This window comes from Pseudophryne corroboree, chromosome 1, assembly GCF_028390025.1.
Source record: "Pseudophryne corroboree isolate aPseCor3 chromosome 1, aPseCor3.hap2, whole genome shotgun sequence".
NCBI lineage: Eukaryota > Metazoa > Chordata > Amphibia > Anura > Myobatrachidae > Pseudophryne > Pseudophryne corroboree.
In genome coordinates, this window is record NC_086444.1 from 269,692,120 (window position 1) to 269,715,256 (window position 23,137).

At 43.5% G+C, this 23,137-nt stretch overlaps 1 protein-coding gene across 1 annotated transcript in view; it reads left to right on the forward strand.

The window, feature by feature from the left end:
* ADAMTS19 (ADAM metallopeptidase with thrombospondin type 1 motif 19) overlaps positions 1–23,137 on the forward strand; it is a 512,659-nt gene that overhangs the window by 100,150 nt on the left and 389,372 nt on the right. The window contains exon 6 of the mRNA XM_063964256.1: positions 1,088–1,245. Coding sequence (XP_063820326.1) covers positions 1,088–1,245 — 158 coding nt within the window. The remainder of the gene's footprint in view (positions 1–1,087; positions 1,246–23,137) is intronic.

Below are 23,137 nucleotides of genomic sequence, written 5' to 3' on the forward strand. Positions count from 1 at the left end.
TTAATCAGCGTAGCCTACTGGTGTGACTAAGATGCATTTTCAGCAGAAAGATGCAAAAAAGACCCCAGACGCTAGCAAAGTCTCATGCACGCCGAGAGGGTATGTTTAGCATGACTGCGGCAGTGATGTATGAGGACACATCTGTATTGCTTTTTTGGCGAGTTAGGAAGATAAACACATGTAAAATTAGGTAAATAACTTACAGGTATTTGTAGGAGGGTACTTTTTGGGTTCTAAAAGGTTGCATTAATTAATGTTATTATACTACAAATTAAAAGAGTAAACATTGGTGGGTACATGTGTGTATTCAATATTTTCATTTACCCAAATGTTAATTTGTAAGATTTTCTTAAATCCTTTAGATTAGAAGTGATTTTTACTCTTAAAAACACATTTATTACAATGATATTTTCAGATTACATGACATAGTTTTATTTGCCTTTGTTACATGTTTTATCACCTTTTGTAACTGTTAGTTACAGGGAGGAAATGTTACACATTTAGGAACAGACACCAGGGTCTGATTCTGAGTCACACAGAGAGCTGATATTTGCACAAATGGTTTTTTAAACTGCGCGTGCATCTAACGAGCTTAAAATGTGCACAGCACATGCACCCTACGGTGTGTATGCACATGATGGTCTGCCTTATAGGTGTGATATTGGAATGTTTCGGGCATGTTGCTGAACTGCTAGCAAACTCAGATGTTTAATCACTCATGTTGGAGGCCATACTCTGAAGGATAATCTGCACCGAGCATGGATCTGGTGCAAATTTTGATGGTGCGACCTATAGTAAGTAGTGTCTAAAGATGCACCAATAGGTATTACAGCGTCTATAGACGCTCAAAGCGGGCGTCTCTGTCCTTGCACACTTGTACACCACAGAAGGATGAAGGACTGATACTATCATTAGAATAAAGTTGCAGATGCACCAAGGGCAAAACCGGTCACCGCATGAATCAGACCCCAAATCACAAAGCAAAAATTAATAATCACTGAGCATAAGAAATAAATTCTTAAGTCGTAACTGTATAATACAGACTATGTCATACAGTATTTTCATCAAGCCCTGGGTCTATTTATAGGCAGATATGTACATAGGACACCATGGAGAGAAAATGCTGGAAAGCTTTTGTAAATGGCAGCTTGATGAATTTGGAAAGAAGAACGATGTACATATGGAGATGTCAACAAGTTGGGGAGAAGAATATTCAGCAGTAGATGCTGCGGTCCTTATAACAAGGTAAACAACTTGAGAAGAGTCAATGCATGTTTTACTCATTTCTATGTTAATCTATATGTTTTATATACAAATAATAAACTAATATATAAATATATTTATATTACTGTAGAATATGGTAATAATGTGGCAGGTTTTCTGATTTGATTTTTTTTAAATGATCTTATTTATTAACAATTTTTTATCAAAAGGGGAAAGGGATACAAAAGGAAAAGAAGGGTATAGATGCATACACACTTGCTGAGAAAGTAGACGATGTCGCTTTTTACCCTTCCTGAGCAATTTTGTTTACTGTATTGGCCAGTGTGTATGCCCCCACCGCCGAGCGATGCGCCGCCCCGCAGGTCTTTAACAACCCTCGCTGTCACCCGTGCATGTAGCTCAATTTGGACTGTCGTCCAAAAACTGCATGCCCGGCCACGGCGTGATGTCACTGAGCGATATGGTCATCATATCGCTCAGTGTGTATGTAAAGCCGCCGTCCGCCCCGGCCCAGGAGAGGAAACACTAGGGACATCGCTCATAAAGTACATCGCCTTATAAAGTGTGTATGTGTGTGTTTGTGCAGTGGCCGGGGGGTTGCTCACCACTCCAACAACAGATGACAATATAAAATAAACATCTGCATCAAAAGAGAGATTTTGAAAGAGCAAATACAATCCAAGTACAATGAATAAATATATATATATATATATATATATATATATATACAGGTTGAGTATCCCATATCCAAATATTTCGAAATACGGACTTTTTTGAGTGAGAGTGAGATAGTGAAACCTTTGTTTTTTGATGGCTCAATGTACACAAACTTTGTTTAATACACAAAGTTATTAAAAATATTGTGTTAAATTACCTTCAGGCTGTGTGTATAAGGTGTATATGAAACATAAATGAATTGTGTGAATGTAGACACACTTTGTTTAATGCACAAAGTTATAAAAAATATTGGCTAAAATTACCTTCAGGCTGTGTGTATAAGGTGTATATGCAACATAAATGCATTCTGTGCTTAGATTTAGGTCCCATCACCATGATATCTCATTATGGTATGCAATTATTCCAAAATACGGAAAAATCCCATATCCAAAATACCTTTGGTCCCAAGCATTTTGGATAAGGGATACTCAACCTGTATTATATATTCATCATCAGAGTGTACCTATGTCTCCTAAACAGCGATATTTGCAGATTTGCATGTCCCGCATTAGTTTAAACACACCCTCATTGAACTTTTTCTGCTGTACGTGAGAACCCCTCCTTCCACCCCAGTTCCGCCTCTTCGGTTGTAGCTATTGATGCACCCATTATCTGAGCATGGCCAAAGCAAATTAACATCAGCCCTAGTATGTGTAAATTAAATTGTCCACATCATGACTTTCTTATCGAATCAGACAGGTCATACTTATGAGAGAGAACCTCTTTTTTTTCATTGGCTCATCCTTTTTCAGAAAATAATACAGAAAATAATGCATTATTTCGAAAGACATTCTCAGATGAAATAGGAGCAAAAGATAATTCATCTATATTATGGTAATAGTGCCCTATTAACCAAGCAAAAATTGCACTCATGCTCATCTCTAGTTTCCATTGATCTATGATGCTGTAGACTTCTACTGTACGTTTATCATCCTCTTATCAGGGTTCATTTACCCTGTGGTGACAAATCTTCAAATGTAATTACAGTTTACCACAGAAACTTAATCATAGCAAAGGGTATAGGTATTTGTCATGTACACATAGTTCATATATCTCAAAAATTCTTATAAATATATATATACATTTTAGTTGTTTAAAAAATATTTAAGGGGTTTTTTTTGCACAAATTATTACAATGTTTTAATTTTCAAAAATGTGTCAGATTTATTGTTGGCAGAAAGATCTGTCTAGTCATGCTTAAAATTCCTTTTCAACCATACTCTCTGAAATATACCTTTACAGGTGACAAAGTTCTGGAATCTCTACTAAATATTTCATAATTTTCAGAAGAGAATATATCAAGATTTATTAGTGCAATAAATTATAAATTTTCAGCAAAACTTGCACCAAGTTTTACTTAGTAACATAGTTAATGAGGTTGAAAAAAAGACAAATTTTCCATCGAGCTCAACCTGTTTTATAATTTTTACCCTATTCTGTATGTAACTATAGTTTAACTATAATGGCCCATTTGAAGTTATGTTTTAAGTCTAACAACAATAATTCGTGCTGTATTTAAAATATATTCATTTTAAATGCTATATCCTTGGATATCTTTTTCAGTCAGATATGTATCTAATCCATTTTTTAAATTTATTGACTGAGGCCACCATGACTATATTCTCTGGCAGAGAATTTCAAAACCTTACTGTGAAGAACCCTTTCCTTTGTTGGTTATAAAATTTTCTCTCCTCTAACCTCAGTGGATGTCCGCGTGTCCTGTGTAGAGTCACCTGATAGCTTCATGTACAGTATTGTCCCTTTATACGTATATTTGTAAATACTAATAATGTCTCCTCTTAGACGCCTCTTTTCTAGTGTAAACATATCTAACCTAGTAAGCCTTTCCTCATAATCCAGTGTCTCTAACCCTTTAATCAATTTTGTGGCTCACCTCTGAACCCTTTCAAGTTCCAAGATATCTTTTTTTATAGTGCAGAGCCCAGAACTGTACACAGTATTCAAGGTGTGGCCATACCAATGATTTATACAGTGGCAGGATTACACTCTCAGCCCAGTGGCAAATGCAGGATTTCTAAAGGGGGGTTTCCAAATGCAGTCCACTATCTCCCACTCTGCAGAACATTGGAGTAAGTGCGGGAGTGGCACAGAAGAACCTAATAATAACTTTGGACATTAATTTAAACACTGGTCTGTTTATACACTGGATACTGTATAGCATATAGTATTAATATTTAACACTATAGATGGTCTATAGTATAGGATGTATCAAACATATTTAAATAAAATAAATAAATGGTCAGGAAAGGTTAAACATACCATAATAAATAAATACACAAACATAATAGAACCAGTAGGAGACAGAACTGTATTTTCTAAGCACACATTCTCCCACCTTATGGTAAGGCTCCTGTCTCTTCTTCCTGGTAGCTACTCTCTGGTCCAGAGCATTGATTGAGGACTCAGATCCACACACACAGCAAACTGGGCATGGGCAGCAGCTCTGCTCTGTCCTTTAAACCGCATGATGTGGTGGCATCTCTAGAAATCGTATAAAATACCATTGCTATTATTGTCAGAATTTAAACCACTTGCCAAGAGGAGGGGGGTTTCCGTGCAACCAGAAACCACCGTTGCGTTTGCCTATGCATCCCTTGTCTCAATTACCCGTTTTATGCATGCTAACACCTTATTTGCTTTTGCTGCTGAACTTTGACATTGGGTACTGCTACTAAGTCTGTTATCAATGAGCACCCCCAAATCTTTTTCAACTACCGTTTCCACTACTTATTCCTCATTAAATTTATAGATTGCATGTTTATTTTTAGCACTAAAGTGCATAACTTTACATTTTTCTATATTGAACCTCATTCTCCATTTATCTGCCCAAATTTCCAGTTTATAATACATGCGGAAAGTATTCACAGAGCTTCACTTTTTCCACATTTTATTATGTTACAGCCTTATTCCAAAATGGAATGATTTCATTTTTGTCCTCACAATAACACATAATAACAATGTGAATTTTTTTTTGTTTTTTTTAGATTGTTTTGCAAATTTATTAAAAATAAAAAACTAAGAAATCACATGTACATAAGTATTCACAGTCTTTGCCATGAAGCTCAAAATTTAGCTCAGGTGCATCCTGTTTCCACTGATCATCCTTGAGATGTTCCTACAGCTTAATTGGAGTCCACCTGTGGTAAATTCAGTTGATTGGACATGATTTGGAAAGGCACACACCTGGCTATATAAGATCCCACACTTGACAGTGCATGTTTGAGCACAAACCAAGCATGAAGTCAAAGGAATTGTCTGTAGACCTCCGAGACAGGATTGTCTTGAGTCACAAATCTGGAGAAGGGTACAGAAAAATATCTGCTGCTTTGAAGGTCCCAATGAGCACAGTGGCCTCCATCATCCGTAAATGGAAGAAGTTCGGAACCACCAGGACTCTTCCTAGAGCTGGCTGGCCATCTAAACTGAGCGATCGGGGGAGAAGGACCCTAAACAGGGAGGTGACCAAGAAGCCGATGGTCACTCTGTCAGAGCTACAGCATTCCTCTGTGGAGAGAGGAGAACCTTCCAGAAGGACAACCATCTCTGCAGCAATCCACCAATCAGGCCTGTATGATAGAGTGGCCAGACAGAAGCCACTCCTTAGTAAAAAGCACATGGCAACCTACTGGCTTGCCAAAATGTATGTGAAGGACTCTCAGACCATGAGAAACAAAATTCTATGGTCTGATGAGACAAAGATTGAACTCTTTGGCATGAATGTTAGGCATCATGTTTGGAGGAAATCAGGCACTGCTCATCACCAGGCCAATTCCATCCCTACAGTGAAACATGGTGGTGACAGCATCATGCTTGGTGATGTTTTTCAGTGGCAGGAACTGGGAGACTAGTCAGCATAGAGGGAAAGATGAATAAAGCAATGTACAGAGACATCCTGAATGAAAACCTGCTCCAGAGCGCTCTTGACCTCAGACTGGGGCGACGGTTCATCTTTCAGCAGGACAACGGCCCTAAGCACACATATCAAAGGAGTGGCTTCAGGACAACTCTGTGAATGTCCGTGAGTGACCCAGCCAGAGCCCAGACTTGAATCCGATTGAACATCTCTGGAGAGATCTGAAAATGACTGTGCATCGATGCTTCCCATCCAACCTGATGAAGCTTGAGAGGTGCTGCAAAGTGGAATGGGCAAAACTGCCCAAAGATTGGTGTGCCAACCTTGTGGCATCATATTCAAAAAGACTTGATGCTGTAATTGCTGCCAAAGGTGCATCAACAAAGTATTGAGCAAAGGCTGTGAATACTTATGTTCATGTGATTTCTTAGTTTTTTATTTTTAATAAATTTGCAAAAATCTAAAAAAAACTTTTTTCACATTGTGATTGTGGGCTATTGTGTGTAGAATTTTGAGGGAAAAAATTAATTTTATTCCATTTTGGAATAAGGCTGTAACATAACAAAATGTGGAAAAAGTAAAGCAATGTGAATACTTTACGGATGCACTATAAATAAGTCATTCTGTAGAGACTCAACATCCATGTCTGAATTAATTAACCTACACAGTTTAGTATCATTTGCACAAATTGGCACTGTGCTTTCCAGACCCACTCCTAGGTCATTAATAAATATGTTGAACAGTAGTGGCCTGAGTACGGACCCTTGCGGTATTCCACTGTATACTGAGGCCCTGTAGGAAAACATCCCATTAACCACCACTCGCTGTTCCCTGTTATCCAGCCAAGTACAAATAGTGTTGCCTAAACCGAGATCTCTTAATTTGAAAATCAGTCTCATGTGTGGCACTGCTTTAGCAACATCAGGATAGACCACATTCACTGCTTTTCTCTGGTCAAGATTATCACTCCCTTTCTCCTAGAAGCTAATTAAGTTAGTTTGACATGACCTATCCCTCACAACACCATGCTGGTTCCTATTAATAACCTTGGTGGTTTCCAAGTACTCCTGTATGCTATCCCTTATTATACTTTCCAGTATGTTCCCCACTATGGATGTCAAACTTACTGGTCTATAGTTACCAGGATGAGTATTAATTCCCTTTTTAAATATTGGCACTACCTCTGCTATACGCAAGTCATTTGGTACCATGCCTGTTGTAATTTAATCACAGAAAATCAAATATAAAGGCATTGCTAGTTCTGAGTTATGCTCCATTAGCACCCTTGGGTGAAGTCCATCCTGACCAGGAGATTTATTTATCTTAATTTTGCTTAGTCTCTCCTGGACTACTTCCTCACTTAAACAAGTACTCAGCTACTGAATGTTATCATTCCTATTGTTGTGCACTACTCCCACCATCTGGTCCTCTCTAGTAAACACTGATGAAAATAAAATGTTCAATGTTTCTGCTTTATTTTTGTCATCAAGACTCCCAACTTGTATTTAAGCGGTCCTATATTGTCTTTTTTAACCTTTTACCATTTATATACTTAAAAACATTTTGGAGTTTGTTTTACTTTCCTTAGCGATTTGCTTTTTGTTTTCTATCTTAGCTGCCCTGATTTCTTTTTTGCAATTTTTGTTACATTCCTTGTAGTACTGGAAGGACTCTGTCTTCCCATCAGATTTAAATGCTTTGATAGCACGCCTATTTTTATCCATTTCTTCATTAACCTTCTTATTAAGCCACATTGGTTTGAATTTAATACTCCTGTGTTTACTGCCCATGGGAATGAACTTATGAGTATACTTATCGGGCAAAATTTTAAAAGCATCCCACTTTTCAGCAGTGTTCTTACCATGAAACAAAATTTCCCAATCAATGTCCTTTAGTGCTCGTTTAAGCATGTTGAAATTTGCTTTTCTAAAATTAAAAGTCTGAACCCTTAGAGTGATGTATTTGAAAACTAATATCAAATAAGACCATATTATGATCGCTATTTCCCAAGGTCTCCCTGCATTAGTATTTGATATAATCTCCACATTAATAGTTAGTACAAGGTCCAGTATAGTCCTAAATATAGAAAGACTTTCCACTAAGTGGAAATAAAAAAGCGCCAGTATTCAAACAGCTTTAATGCAATTTATCTAATACACACATACACAGAAGTGCAAAAATGTATAATATAATTCGAGCACACATAAAATTTTAATAATTACCGGCCGGTATAAAATCTCCACAATATAAATTGCATGAAAAAGAAAACAATATTAAATGCCACATTAATCAGAGGCTTAATTGCCCTAAAAACACTGCTTGTATTTTACTGCAGGAGAAGCGCTTCCTTAGCCGGATTGAAAGTCACCTTAAGCTGAATTAAATATGTATATTATTGTTCATCCATAGAGTGACAGCAGATATTATATATATAGATATCAGCATGGTTCAGTTCACTATACCGGTCAAATTGAGATCATCACGTAGACTTCTATAGGCACGGTAGTTTTACCCATTCATGGAGTCCTCAGATATGCTGAATTTCTCCCGACCGCTGGTGCTTATCCTTTGAACGCGGTCCTGTCTGGAGGAAAAAAGCATGCGGCTGTTATATTGTATAACTCCGTCTCCAGTCAAAAGACTCTCTGTGGTGCCTATGATAGTCTCAAAAGAATAGTGATCATCCGTCCAGTCCGTGTATTTCTGTCATATATACAGTAGTCCCGATACATAGTAGACACGGGAGAAGCCCAGGGCTGTAACCGACTCGTGTGCTCTGGGTCAGATCTACACGTTTCCCCGTCTTTGACCAAAAGATTCGGCGGCTTCCTCAGAATCTAGTTGGTTCCTCGATTACCTAGGACAAGTAATGATCTATTAGCATATTTACAAACCTGTTTCCCCTAGCTGTAACACATGCTTCGTTGTTCCAATTTATGTCCGGATAATTGAAATCCCCAATAATAAGGACCTCCCCCAGTCCTGCAGCTTGTTCTATTTGTGCAAGCATTGTACTTCTTCTGTCACACTAATAAAGACCCTATTAATAGCTTTTTTGTATCTTTCCCACCACTTGAAATCTCAACCTGCAATGACTCCACGTTATCTGCAGTCTCCTCGCAAATAACCTTCTTTAAATGCAGTTTCAAAAATGGCTTTACATAGAGACATATAACCCTTCCCTTTTGGTTAGCCTTGTCTCTCCTGAAGAGAGTATATCCCTCCTAGTTTGCTGCCCAATCGTGAGAATCATCCCACTATGATATCTTATTAATCATTTAGTGCAAACGTTTCTAATTCCCCCATTTTGCTTTATAGGCTTCTTGCATTTGCGAGCATTAACTTTAGTTTAGTAATTCCTTGGTCTGTATGTTTTATTGTTGATATCATTCCATTAGTTGTGTTTTCCTTGATTTTCCAATGCTGATTGTGTTTCTCCCCCCCTCTTCACGCCCATTATACTTAATACATCCTTCCTTTCTGCTCTTTTTGATAATCCCATGAATTCTTTCTAATCTCTCCCCTCAGTCACCTAGTTTAAAATCTCCTCCAACCTTCTAACCATCCTTACCCCAAGCACTGCTGCCCCTTCCTCATTCAGGTGCAATCCATCACGACAAAAAAGATGGCGCCTGACCGAGAAGTCTGCCCAGTGTTCCATTACTTTCTTCTAAGTATTTTTTTTTTCCAAATAAATACTCTCGGAAAAGGTTTCTTACTGCTTTGGATATAATTGTAGTCATTGCACAACTGTTGAAATGGATGGCTACCCCCAACCATAAAGCAGAGCAGTCGCCCTGAGGGCGCACGGCCAGCAACTATGTCTACGGCTTGTAATGAGTCAAATTGACTCATTACAAGCTGCCTGTGCTGTGTGCGCCACTGGAGAAGAAGAGGAGAGGAGCAGCATCAGGGGAGGACCCGGAGGAGGAGGGAGGGGGACTGGAGCCGCAGCAGTGCTATGTAATTGGTAGAGGCGCCACTGCAGCAGTCCCTCTCCTTCCGCATTGGCTGGCCAGTGCTGCTGTGAATGCTGGGAAGCGCTTCCCTCATCCCAGCATTCACAGTGGCGGCGGGCAGCCAATGCGGAAGCAGAGGGACAGCTGCAGCAGCGCCTCAACCAATTACATAGTGCTGCTGCGGCTCCAATCCCCCTCCCTCCTCCTCCTTCTCCCCTGCCCGGGATCTGCCAGCACTGAGGAGCCTGACTGCCTGAGCCAGCAGGGAGAGATGGTAAGTATCTGTCTGTCTGTCTGTCTATCTATCTCTGTCTATCTCTCTATCTATCTATTCTGTTTGCTGTAATGTGTAAGAAGGGGGACGCTGTCTGCCGTAATGTGTAAAAAGGGGGACGCTGTCTGCCGTAATGTGTAAAAAGGGGGATGCTGTCTGCCGTAATGTGTAAAAAGGGGGACGCTGTCTGCCGTAATGTGTAAAAAGGGGACTCTGCTGTAATGTGTAAAAAGGGGGACGCTGCCTGCCATAATGTATAAAAAGGGGGACGCTGTCTGCCGTAATATGTAAAAAGGGGATGCTCTCTGCCGTAAAGTGTAAAAAGGGGACGCTGTCTGTCGTAATGTGTAAAAAGGGGGACGCTGTCTGCCGTAATGTGTAAAAAGGAGGATGCTGTCTGCCGTAATATGTAGAAAGGGGATGCTGTCTGCCGTAATGTGTAAAAAGGGGGACGCTGTCTGCAGTAATATGTAAAAAGGGGACGCTGTCTGCCGTAAAGTGTAAAAAGTGGACGCTGTCTGCCGTAATGTGTAAAAAGGGGGAAGCTGTCTGCCGTAATGTGTAGAAAAAGGGCGCTGTCTGCCGTAATGTGTAAAAAGGGGATGCTGTCTGCCGTAATGTGTAAAAAGGGGGACGCTGTCTGCCGTAATGTGTAAAAAGGGGGACTGGCTGCTTTAATGTGTAAAAAGGGGGACTGTCTGCCATAATGTGTAAAAGGGGCCCTACCTGGTATAGTGGCGTTACTGTGCGGTGTAATTTGAATAATGGAGACTACTGTGCACCGTAGTATGAATTGGTATTATTTTGTGGCCACACCCCTTCCCCATGAAGCCACGACCCTAATTTTTTTGCATGTGCCTACGGCGTGCAATGCCCGTATTTTGCATAAGGGGGGCGCCAATGCCGTTTCTTGCACACAGCGCTAAAATGCCTAGTTACGGCATTGCCATATAGTATTATTTATAAGAAATGACAAGGAGGCTTGGCTACAGTAGGACACCACCAACCATGTGGGTGCTTCACATGAGTGGTTGTGAGAAGAAATACTGGTGCCCACTTCAACCTGCTATGTCCAGGGCCATTGAGAGCTTTCCCCTGCCCCTGATATTGCAGGCGATATGGCCTAATCACAGAGGTGTGGGCACACACCCTTTTAAAAAATGTAATAATTACTGTTTAGGCACTTTGCACCCTCAGTCAGGGGCAAATACAGAGGGGGGAGGCGCTCAGTGGCATCGCTACCCCGCCCCCTCCTCACCTTCACCCTGGCAGAGAAAACTGCTTCACATAGTGGGCTGGGGACAGTGGCTGCTGTCGTTGACAGGTAAGAAAGAGGGGGGGAGGCTCATGGACCTGGGCCCCCACCAGGCTCCTCCAACAAGCTCAGGCCCAAGTAGTTAGTACCAGCCAGATATCTCTACCACCATTGTTATTATTATTTTAAGAGCAGCCTGCATATGTTTCATTCCAACCAAGCTTTCTCCAGAGTCTTAAATAGCTTGGCTGGAACAAAACACTTGTTGGTCCTGCTGTGTTTCTATGGTGTTCAAATAATGGCCCTCATTCCGAGTCGTTCGCTCGTTCTTTTTTTTCGCATCGCAGTGAAAATCAGCTTAGAGCGCATGCGCAATGTTCGCACTGCGACTGCGCTAAGTAATTCTGCTATGAAGAAAGGATTTTTACTCACGGCTTTTTGTTCGCACCGGCGAACGTAGTGTGATTGACAGGAAATGGGTGTTACTGGGCGGAAACACGGCGTTTTATGGGCGTGTGGCTGAAAACGCTACCGTTTCCGGAAAAAACGCAGGAGTGGCCGGAGAAACGGGGGAGTGTCTGGGCGAACGCTGGGAGTGTTTGTGACGTCAACCAGGAACGACAAGCACTGAACTGATCGCACAGGCAGAGTAAGTCTGGAGCTACTCTAAAACTGCTGTTTTTTTTGTTCGCAATATTGCGTAAACTTCGTTCGCACTTTTAAGATGCTAAGATACACTCCCAGTAGGCGTAGACTAAGCGTGTGTAACTCTGCTAAATTCGCCTTGCGACCGATCAACTCGGAATGAGGGCAATGATTTAATACTCCCACTTTATCAATATAAAGCAGTGGCATTAGAGCAGAGTGTGTGAGTCACAGAGATATGAAGACAGAATGTGCAGTGTTAAATGATCTGTAAACTACACTGACAGCACTGATACTGACAGCCTGCTTTCTTATGCATACCAATTATAATTTAACATCATTGTATAAATTAAAAGCAACATTGTATAATTATGACTGTTTGGAGTGAAAACAAATATACAATACTTGTATAAATTGAAATATGTGTTTTAGTCACTCCTAGTATATATTTTAAAAATGTTATAATGGAAGGCTAACAAATCATAAAATGCATCCTATTCCTACCCAGAGATAGACTATTAATTAAGAGAAGATCTTTGTATACCATTGTGGTGGAACATGACCTGATAAGTATAAGATTATGGTCACATATTTGAGTGACAAATACCATTGACTAATTTAAGAATGGATCGATAAGACTTGTTGTTATTCTTTTGGACCCACACACCTATAAGGGCGAATGTTATTATTGTGATTCCAGTGAGACATTGTATTTTACATCATTCTATCAGTAATTATAACATGCTCCATGCAACCATACAATGTTCTAAGGGATGATCTGTACACAGCTTAATTTATACACTTTACCAATAATCTGAGGGAGGGCATGCAATGAATACATTTTAGCTGTGTGTATATATATACACACACACACCCACACACACACACACATACACACACACACTGTGGACAAATGTATTTGGACGCCTGACCATTACACTAGCAGGGACTGAACTGACATTGTATTCAACTACTTATACTTTAACTAGGTGCTTCATCGCGCCCTACGGGCGCTCTTCACACCGTCACAAGGGGCTACGCCCCCTTAACCCTTGCATGCCTTTCTCGGGTTCAATATTTGTATTATATGGAGTATTACCTGCATTCCTTTGTTAGTGGTTAAATATTGCACAATGAAAGGGCGTGCGTTGGTGAAGGAGGTGCAGCCAGTGGCGCACCCAGGGGGGGTTTCCGAGCACCCAGAAACCCCCCTCCACTAAAAAAAAAAATATATATATATTTTTTTTTTTTTTAAGCTGCATGAGTATTAATAATGACTGTCTAGCGTCCTCTGCAGCCTGCTGTCTTCTGGTGGCACTTGTAAGTGCAATAAAAGTTTACTTTATTTTAATTATAGTACATATATATCCATGTGCATACATATATACACATGTATATACATACATACATACATACATATAAATACACACACACACATGATATATATATACATGTGTATATATATATATGTGTACTGTAAGTGTGTGTACACACATATCTATATATATATATATATATATATATGTATGCATGTTTAATATGCTATGTATATGTGTATATTGTATGTGTGTGTATGTATATATATATATATATATATATGTATATATATATAAATATATATGTGTAGATATATATATATATATATATATATACATACACACACACACACACACACACACACACACACACACACAGACACACTAGTTTTACGGACCCGGCATATACTGGGTCACCTCAGTCCCCACCCCCGTGATTGGCTCCGCCCAGTTCTGGAAACCCCCCCATGCAAATCCTGCGTTTGCCACTGGGCGCAGCCCCTTGCGACGGCGTGAACAGCACCTGCAGGGCATGATGTACAGAATGTAGCGGGTGCGGGGGGGACTGCGGATGGAGGCACCATGGGTGGGAGAGGAGCAGGTACAGGTGGTGTGGCAGATGGGGAAGGGGGTCTCGAAGCGCTGCAGGTGGTGGAGGGGGCAGGTGTAGGGGTGCCGTGGGTGGGGGAAGAGTGGGGGAGGGACCATGGATTGAGGAGGGTGTCTGCAGATGCTGTGGGTGGAGGGGGGGCAGGTGTGGGGGAAGACATATATGGGGGTGGATGGTGGAGGGGGCCTGGAGGTGCTGTGGGTGGTGGAGGGGTGGGGGAGTGGGAGCCGTGGGTGGTGTAGGGGGGTCTGGAGGCACTGCGTATGGGGGAGGGAGGGGGTGCCGCATGTGGTGGAGGGGAAGGTTGCGGAGGTGTGGTGCATTGGGGAGGGGTCTGGAGGCGTTGCGGGGACTGTACCTTGCGGGGACTGTACCTGCCAAAAAGGTAGTTGGAGGGTATGCAGTAACAGGGCCAGGACAGGGGTGACAGGGGCCAGGACAGGGGGTGACAGGGTCAGAACAGGGGTGACGGGGCCAGTACAGGGGTGATGGGGCCAGGACAGGGGCAACGGGGCCAGGACAGAAATGACAGGGACAGGATAGGGGTGACATGGCCAGGGTAGGGGCGGCAGGACCAGGACAGGGGTGACAGGGCCATTATAGGGTTGACAGGGCAAGCACAGGGGTGACAGGGCCAGGATAGGGGTTACAGGGCCAGCATAAGGGTGACAGGGCCAGGATAAGGGTGAAATGGCCAGGATAAGGGCCATGATAAGGGTGAAATGGCCAGGATACGGGTGAAAGGGCCAGGATAAGGGTGACAGGGCAAGGCCAGGGGTGACAGGGCAAGGCCAGGGGTGACAGGGACATGACAGAACACAGGGGCACGGGAGAGATTGGTATTAGGGACAGAACAGTGGTGACAGACAGATGTGTCTTACCGGAGTCACTGCTGCTGGCTGCTGCTGTTCCACTCCAACCTGTTGGGATCTGCTGCTGGTGGAGACTTGGCATGGCTCTCTCAGGCTGGAGTCCTGCTTCCTCTGCATCCCTCCCCCCTCCTCAGTCACACACACGCAGACCTCACACAGCTGCCAAGCACTGTGGTAAGGGGAGACTGGGAGTGACTGGTTAGTCCCCGGGAGATGCTGCGGCTGGAGGGAGTCATATAGCAAGCACGCGGCGCGGACCTCGCGGCTGCCAGGCACTGTGGTAAGGGGAGACTGGGAGTGACTGGTTAGCCCCCAGGAGACGCTGCGGCTGGATGGAGGAGGGAGTCGTAGCATGCACGTGGCGGCGGGCCTCGTTGGCTGCCGGGTACTGTAGAAAGGGGAGACTGGAGTGACTGGTTAGCTCCCAGGAGACGCTGCGGCTGGAGGGAGGAGGGGGTCGGAGCCTGAAATCAGCGCGGACTTCTGCAGCGCTACCCGCCGGCTAAAGTGTGTGAAGGAGCTGGGCGCACCTCACTGCGGGGTGAGGCAGCGCTGCAGCTAGCGGTGGGGTTGCCGGGGCTGGAGATAACAGAGGCTCTATGGAACCTGCACAGCGGCAGGTGCCCCACAAAACTGCAGCTAAGAAGCGTGGAGTGTGCCAGAAAGTGACGCTCCTCCACGCCAGAGAGCCCCTGCTGAGTTTGCTGATGTAGGAATCAAGCACACAGTGAGCCGGTGCCCGTCTGTCTGTACGGCATACCTCCTCACACAACCCCATACCTCCCCACTGTCCCGATTTTCGCGGGACAGTCCCAATTTTTTTGGGCCTGTCCCGCTGTCCCCACCCGTGGCCCGCAGTGTCCCGCGGTGAAGGGGGGTCAGTTGGGAAGCTCCTGAACTCGCTGTTCTGCTTAGCAGAACAGCGGTGAATAGATGCGCACAGCGTCTATTTAGTGGAGACAGGAGGAGAGGGGGGCATCAGGGGGTACGGATTAAGCGGGGGTTCCGGCAGCAGAGCCGGATTAAGGGGGAGGGCCAGGGGGTATGTACCGTGGGGCCCCACAGTTTTAGGGGCCTCCCTGGCTGGGAGTAGCTCTGTCCAAGCTCTTAAGCTCCCCTTCCTGCCAGTAACAGCAGCAGCATTGTGCTACAGCCAGCGCACGCTGCTGCGTGTTGGCAGGTCTGTGGTGTTGCAGGGAGGCAGCAGCCTCCCTGCTTTCTTCTGCCTGTGCGGGTGTGTAGGGGGGAGCGACCACCCCCTCTGGATTTACCCCCTAGCTGAGGGGCCAAAATCCCATAAAAAAAAAAATCCGGAATTTGCATAAGGGGGGCGTGACCACGCAGCCGCGATTAGACCACGCCCCCCAAACCACAGCTGGCACAGCAATGAGATAGGGCCCACCTGTCTCAAGTGCCCTGGGCCCCCCAGACTCATAATCCGCCCCTGGGGGGCATGCCAGCAGCTCACAGAGCGCTGGGCATGCCCCCTTACTGACGAAAACGGGGGCCCTCCGGCGAAGCCACGCCCCTTTTCGTTGACCACGCCCCTTTTCGCTGCATGTGTGTCCCTCCTGCCTGAAGAAAGCTGGTAGGTATGCACCCCTGCCTGTGCCATGCCCATACCATCTGCTTCTGCTCCTAGTCTCCTATAGATTTGCCCAGATCTGTGACTCATTTGACTAACTCCGCCCAGTGTTGTGACTCCGCCCAGCGTTAGCAAATGAGTCACAAAAGTCACAGATCTGGGCTATTATATAGGAGATATGGAGTAGGTCCCCCCTTTTGCAGCCTATCAGCTTCCACTCTTCTTGAAAGGCTTTCCACAAGATTTTGGAGTGTTTCTGTGGCAATTTGTGCCTATTCATTCTGTAGAGCATTTATTAGGTCAGGCACTGATGTTGGAAGAGAAAGCCTGGCTCACAATCTCCATTTTTACTGCTCCACAGTCCAGTGTCGGTGTGATTTTACACCACTCCATGCGAATGGAAACCCATTCTTTTAAGCTCCTGCCTCACAGTTTTGTGCTTACATTACAGCACACCCATTACAGCCAGTGGTAGTTCAGAACTCTTCAGCTCAGGAATCAGTAGAGCGTTGGCAACTTTTACACACCATGCAGTCCTTGACCTCGCTCTTTGATTTTATGTGGTCTTCCGCTTCATAGCTGAGTTGCTGTTGTTCCCTAAATGCTTCCACTTTATAATAATATCACTTACAGTTGACGGTGGAATATCCAGCAGGGATGAAATTTCACTTACTGTCTGATTGCAAGGTTGGCATACTATCACAGTACCATGCTTGAAGGTCACTGAGCTCTTCAGAATGACCCATTTTGTATCACAAATGTTTGCAAATAGAGACTGCATGGCTAGGTGCTTGATTTTATACACTTGTGGCAAAGGGACTGATTAAAATACCTGAATTCAATAATTAACAGGTGTGGCCAAATACATTTGTTGTTATAGTGTGTGTGTGTGTGTGTGTGTTGTGTGTGTGTGTGTGTGTGTGTGTGTGTGTGCGCATGTGTGTGTGCGTGTGCGTGTGTGTGCGTGTGTGCGCATGTGTGTGCGCGTGTGCGTGTGTGTGTGTGTGTGTGTGGATAGATAGATAGATAGATAGATAGATAGATAGATAGATAGATAGATAGATAGATAGATAGATAGATATCAGTAGCGCATACATGTGGGGTTTCTTACTTCCCCTGGTTGGCCGAATTCTTTTTTTCAGCGATGTAGACAGTTGTGTCTCCATCTCAATACAAACCGCGATGGCTCCCGCTGCAGGGAGCTCTGGTCACTTGCTGCAGATAGAAACTAGGATGCCAGCGAGAGATGACCAGATTGTCCACTCATTGCTCTGGACCAGCAATCATTGCAAACTACCAGAAGTCAGAAGTGGAGGGTAGAGGCTGAGACACAAATCTGCAAGCAGAGTAACAGATGACTATGCAAAAAGCTAAGGTAAGCATTTCATTGAGCAGTATGCCACTCATAAGACACAACTGTGCTGACGGCCATATAAGAAATTACTGGGATATTAAGGCACCATTGAGATTGCACTTACTGACATACTGCACAACTAATAATGTATTCTGTATTATCCACATTATATAAGTTCTGGACTGTGAGCTGCTACTTTTTAATTTACTGTATATTGAGCTTTTGGATGAATGTTGGTTGTAATATTAATAATAATAATAATAATAATAATAATAATAAGAAGAAGAAGAAGAAGAAGAAGAAGAATTTTATATATAAATATATATATGTAGATATATATATATGTAGATATATATATATTACACACACTCAGCACCAACTACTTTTTTCACTTTACACTGTAAGAAAAGAGGGGGAAGGACCCCCTATAGTTAGTGTACGCAGCAGCATTGGTTAAGACAGCACAGCAAGACATCACCATCACTGCACAGAATGTCCAGAGTAGCATGGGAGGTGCTGTGCATGCTCAACTACAGAAGCTCCCTAAATATCATGCTCTACGTCCTCACTTTCTGTAGTGCCGTGGCTACCAGTTTCCTCTTCTCTACACCAGATATGTGTGTGTATGTTTGTATGTTCAGTTTGTGTGTGGTATTTTATATTTATATGTGTACGTGGGATCCAGTAAGCATACCGGTGGTTGGGAGGCCAGCAGTTGGAATACCGATGACGGAATCCCAACACTGGTCAGAAACCGATGCCGGGATCCTGACATCAATTACAATGCCAACCCAACTGTTGTCATCCAGATCGTAAGTATGCTGGACGGGTTAGGCTGCAAGTGTGTGTGTGTGTGTGTGTGGGGGGGGGGGGGGGGGGGGTTAGGCTGGTGGGAAGAAGAATTAGTATTAGGCACCACAGGGGAGGGTTAGGGATAGGCTGCAGGGGTGGGAGGGTCAGGGTTAGTTTATTTGACTCCCAAAAATGAATTTTTCATTCTGAAGCATAATATTGTTCTATCCCAGGACACTATAGGGTGTTATTACTTTATTGATAAAGTGGACTCAAAATACTAAATAAATAAATAAAAACCATAAAAAACACACAATAGGACTACCTTTGTTTCTAATTTTTCACTGTGACTTTCACACTTTTTATTACTTTGCTTGTCCAAACAACAGTATACAATTTTAAGTGAATAAGAATAATTGTTTTACAAGTTATTACGCCACAGCAAGACACCTGTCTTCTTTTTTGTTTTAAAACATTCCAATAGTGTCATAGTGTCACCCCCTAATCTCATATCTCACATTTATAAAAGTAGTGTTATTCAATTGATGTAAATCTTGGACTTGTGCAGGAATCAGTGTTGTTTCTTTTTGTGTCAGCATTCACTTAGCACTGGTACTTGTGGTTCCTGTACCAATACATCTGTGGGTGACTGAGTCTGAATCTGTGTATAAAAGGGTTCCGATACGGGCGACTTTGTATGTGTGTTATACCAAGTTCTGTGGGCGTAAAGTGCCAGCCTAGTGTCTCTGGTACACTGTGAGAGGCTTTTAACTATACCTGGAATGTGACTAAAGGGTCTATTTACTAAGCCTTGGATGGAGATAAAGTGGGCGGAGGTAAAGTACCAGCAAATCAGTTCCTGTCATTTTTCAGACCCAGTCTGTGACATCTCAGTTTGGAGCTGATTGGCTGGTACTTTATCTCCGTGCACTTTATCTCCATCCAAGTCTTAGTAAATAGACCCCTTCAAGACACACAATTTAAAGAAACTAGTTGTTCCACTAAGCAGACACATCTTTACCAGAGGCGTAACTAAAGGGGGTTTAGCGGGACACGTGTCCTGGGCTCCTTGGCAGGTCCAATACAGGGGGGAGCCGGCGTCGGCCAGGGCATCATGCCCACTCGCCCCCCGCTATTGCTCTGCATGCCCCCCGGCCGTCCCCCATACCGCTGCTATGTGTGGGGAGGGGAGCGCAGCGCCTCTTCTGCCCCTCAATGTGCTGTGTCTGGTCTCCGTTTGGTTTGTTAGCCAATCAGAGCTCACGGACCGGCTCCTGATTGACTGCCGGTCCGCGAGCTCTGATTGGCTAACAAACCGGTGCCAAGATACCCGCCGCCGGAGAGTGAGACCGGACTTCATGGAGCATTGAGGGGCAGGAGAGGCACTGTGCTCTCCTCCCTTCTCATAGCAGAGGCAGCGGTGAGCGGGGAAGGGGGGAATGGTAATGTGTATCTTGGGGCTATGTGTATCTTTCACTGTGTGGGGCAATGTGTATCAGTCACTGTGTGGGGCAGTATGTATCTGGCACTGTGGAGCAATGTGCATCTGGCACTGAGGGTTAATATGTATCTGGCACTGTGGGGCAATGTGTATCTGGCACTGTGGGGTAATATGTATCTGGCACTGTGGGGTAATGTGTATCTGGCACTGTGGGGTAATGTGTATCTGGCACTCTGAGGCAATGTGTATCTGGCACTGTGGGGCAATGTGTATCTGGCACTGTGGGGCAATGTGTATCTGGCAATTTGGGGCAATGTGTATCTGGCACTGTGGGGTAATATGTATTTGGCACTGTGGGGTAATATGTATTTGGCACTGTGGGGCAATGTGAATCTGGCACTGTGGGGCAATATGTATCTGGCACTGTGGGGCAACGTGTATCTGGCACTGTGGGGCAATGTCTATCTGGCACTTTGGGGCAATGTGTATCTGGCACTGTGGGGTAATATGTATTTTGCACTGTGGGGCAATGTGAATCTGGTACTGTGGGGCATTGTGTATCTGACACTGGGGGTCATTCCGAGTTGTTTGCTCGCTAGTTGCTTTTAGCAGCATTGCACATGCTAGGCCGCCGCCCTCTGGGAGTGTATCTTCGCTTAGCAGAATTGCGAACGAAAGAGTAGCAGAATTGCGAATAAAAAATTCTTAGCAGTTTCTGAGTAGCTCGAGACTTACTCCTACACTGCGATCAGCTCAGCCCGTTTCGTTCCTGGTTTGACGTCACAAACACGCCCTGCGTTCGGCCAGCCACTCCCCCGTTTCTCCAGACACTCCTGCGTTTTTATCCTGGCACGCCTGCATTTTTCCGCACACTCCCAGAAAACGGTCAGTTTCCGCCAAGAAACACCCACTTCCTGTCAATCACACTCCGATCACTTCAACGATGAAAATTCTTTGTATGGACGTGAGTAAATATACTACGTTTTGTGCTAAAATACTTACTTAAAGTACCATGCGCATGCGCATTTTTGCCTTGATCGCTCCGTTGCGAAAATCGTCAACGAGCGAACAACTCGGAATGACCCCCCTCTGTGCATAAAAAGGGGACTCTGCCTGTGTACTGTATAAAAAGGGGACTCTACTGCCGTAATGTGCAAAAATTGAATGAAGGCGTGCTGAGAGACGACACAGGGGGTAGGTGATAGTATGCTGAGAGGCAACACAGGGGGTAGGTGATAGTCATGTTGACATGCCCCAATTTCAGTAGCCATGCCCCTTCTGGTATGTGGCCACGCCCCTTCTGGAGCATGGGCACGCCCTATTTACCAAGGTCTCCCTACTTTAGTATTTGATATAATCTCCACATTAATAGTTAGTACAAGGTCCAGTATAGTCCTAACTATAGAAAGACTTTCCACTAAGTGGAAATAAAAAAGCGCCAGTATTCAAACAGCTTTAATGCAATTTATCTAATACACACATACACAGAAGTGCAAAAATGTACAATATAATTCGAGCACACATAAATTTTTAATAATTACCGGCCGGTATAAAATCTCCTCAATATAAATTGCATGAAAAAGAAAACAATATCAAATGCCACATTAATCAGAGGCTTAATTGCCCTAAAAACACTGCTTGTATTTTACTGCAGGAGAAGCGCTTCCTTAGCCGGATTGAAAGTCACCTTAAGCTGAATTAAATATGCATATCATTGTTCATCCATAGAGTGACAGCAGATATCTATATATATATATATATATATATATATATATATATATAGATATATATAGATATCAGCATGGTTCAGTTCACTATACCGGTCAAATTGTGATCATCACATAGACTTCTATAGGCACGGTAGTTTTACCCATTCATGGAGTCCTCAGATATGCTGAATTTCTCACGAACGCTGGTGCTTATCCTTTGAACATGGTCCTGTCTGGAGGAAAAAATCATGCGGCTGTTATATTGTATAACTCCGTCTCCAGTCAAAAGACTCTCTGTGGTGCCTATGATAGTCTCAAAAGAATAGTGATCATCCGTCCAGTCCGTGTATTTCTGTCATATATACAGTAGTCCCGATACATAGTAGACACGGGAGAAGCCCAGGGCTGTAACCGACTCATGTGCTCCGGGTCAGATCTACACGTTTCCCCGTCTTTGACCAAAAGATTCGGCGGCTTCCTCAGAATCTAGTTGGTACCTCGATTACCTAGGACAAGTAATGATCTATTAGCATATTTACAAACTTGTTTCCCCTAGCTGTAACACATACTTCGTTGTTCCAATTTATGTCTGGATAATTGAAATCCCCAATAATAAGGACCTCCCCCAGTCCAGCAGCTTGTTCTATTTGTGCAAGCATTGTACTACTTCTGTCATACTAATCAAGACCCTATTAATAGCTTTTTTGTATCTTTCCCACCACTTGAAATCTCAACCTGCAATGACTCCACGTTATCTGCAGTCTCCTCGCAAATAACCTTCTTTAAATACAGTTTCAAAAATGGCTTTACATAGAGACATAGAACCCTTCCCTTTTTGTTAGCCTTGTCTCTCCTGAAGAGAGTATATCCCTCCTAGTTTGCTGCCCAATAGTGAGAATCATCCCACTATGTTTCCGTAATAACTATGATATCTTATTAATCATTTACTGCAATCGTTTCTAATTCCCCCATTTTGCTTTATAGGCTTCTTGCATTTGCAAGCATTCACTTTAGTTTAGTAATTCCTTGGTCTGTATGTTTTATTGTTGATATCATTCCATTAGTTGTGTTTTCCTTGATTTTCCAATGCTGATTGTGTTCCTCCCCCCCTCTTCACGCCCATTATACTTAATACATCCTTCCTTTCTGCTCTCTTTGATAATCCCATGAATTCTTTCTAATCCCTCCCCTCAGTCACCTAGTTTAAAATCTCCTCCAACCTTCTAACCATCCTTACCCCAAGCACTGCTGCCCCTTCCTCATTCAGGTGCAATCCATCACAACAAAAAAGATGGCGCCTGACCGAGAAGTCTGCCCAGTGTTCCATTACTTTCTTCTAAGTATTTTTTTTTTCAAAATAAATACTCTCGGAAAAGGTTTCTTACTGCTTTGGATATAATTGTAGTCATTGCACAACTGTTGAAATGGATGGCTACACCCAACCATATAGCAGAGCAGTCGCCCTGAGGGCGCACGGCCAGCAACTATGTCTACGGCTTGTAAAGAGTCA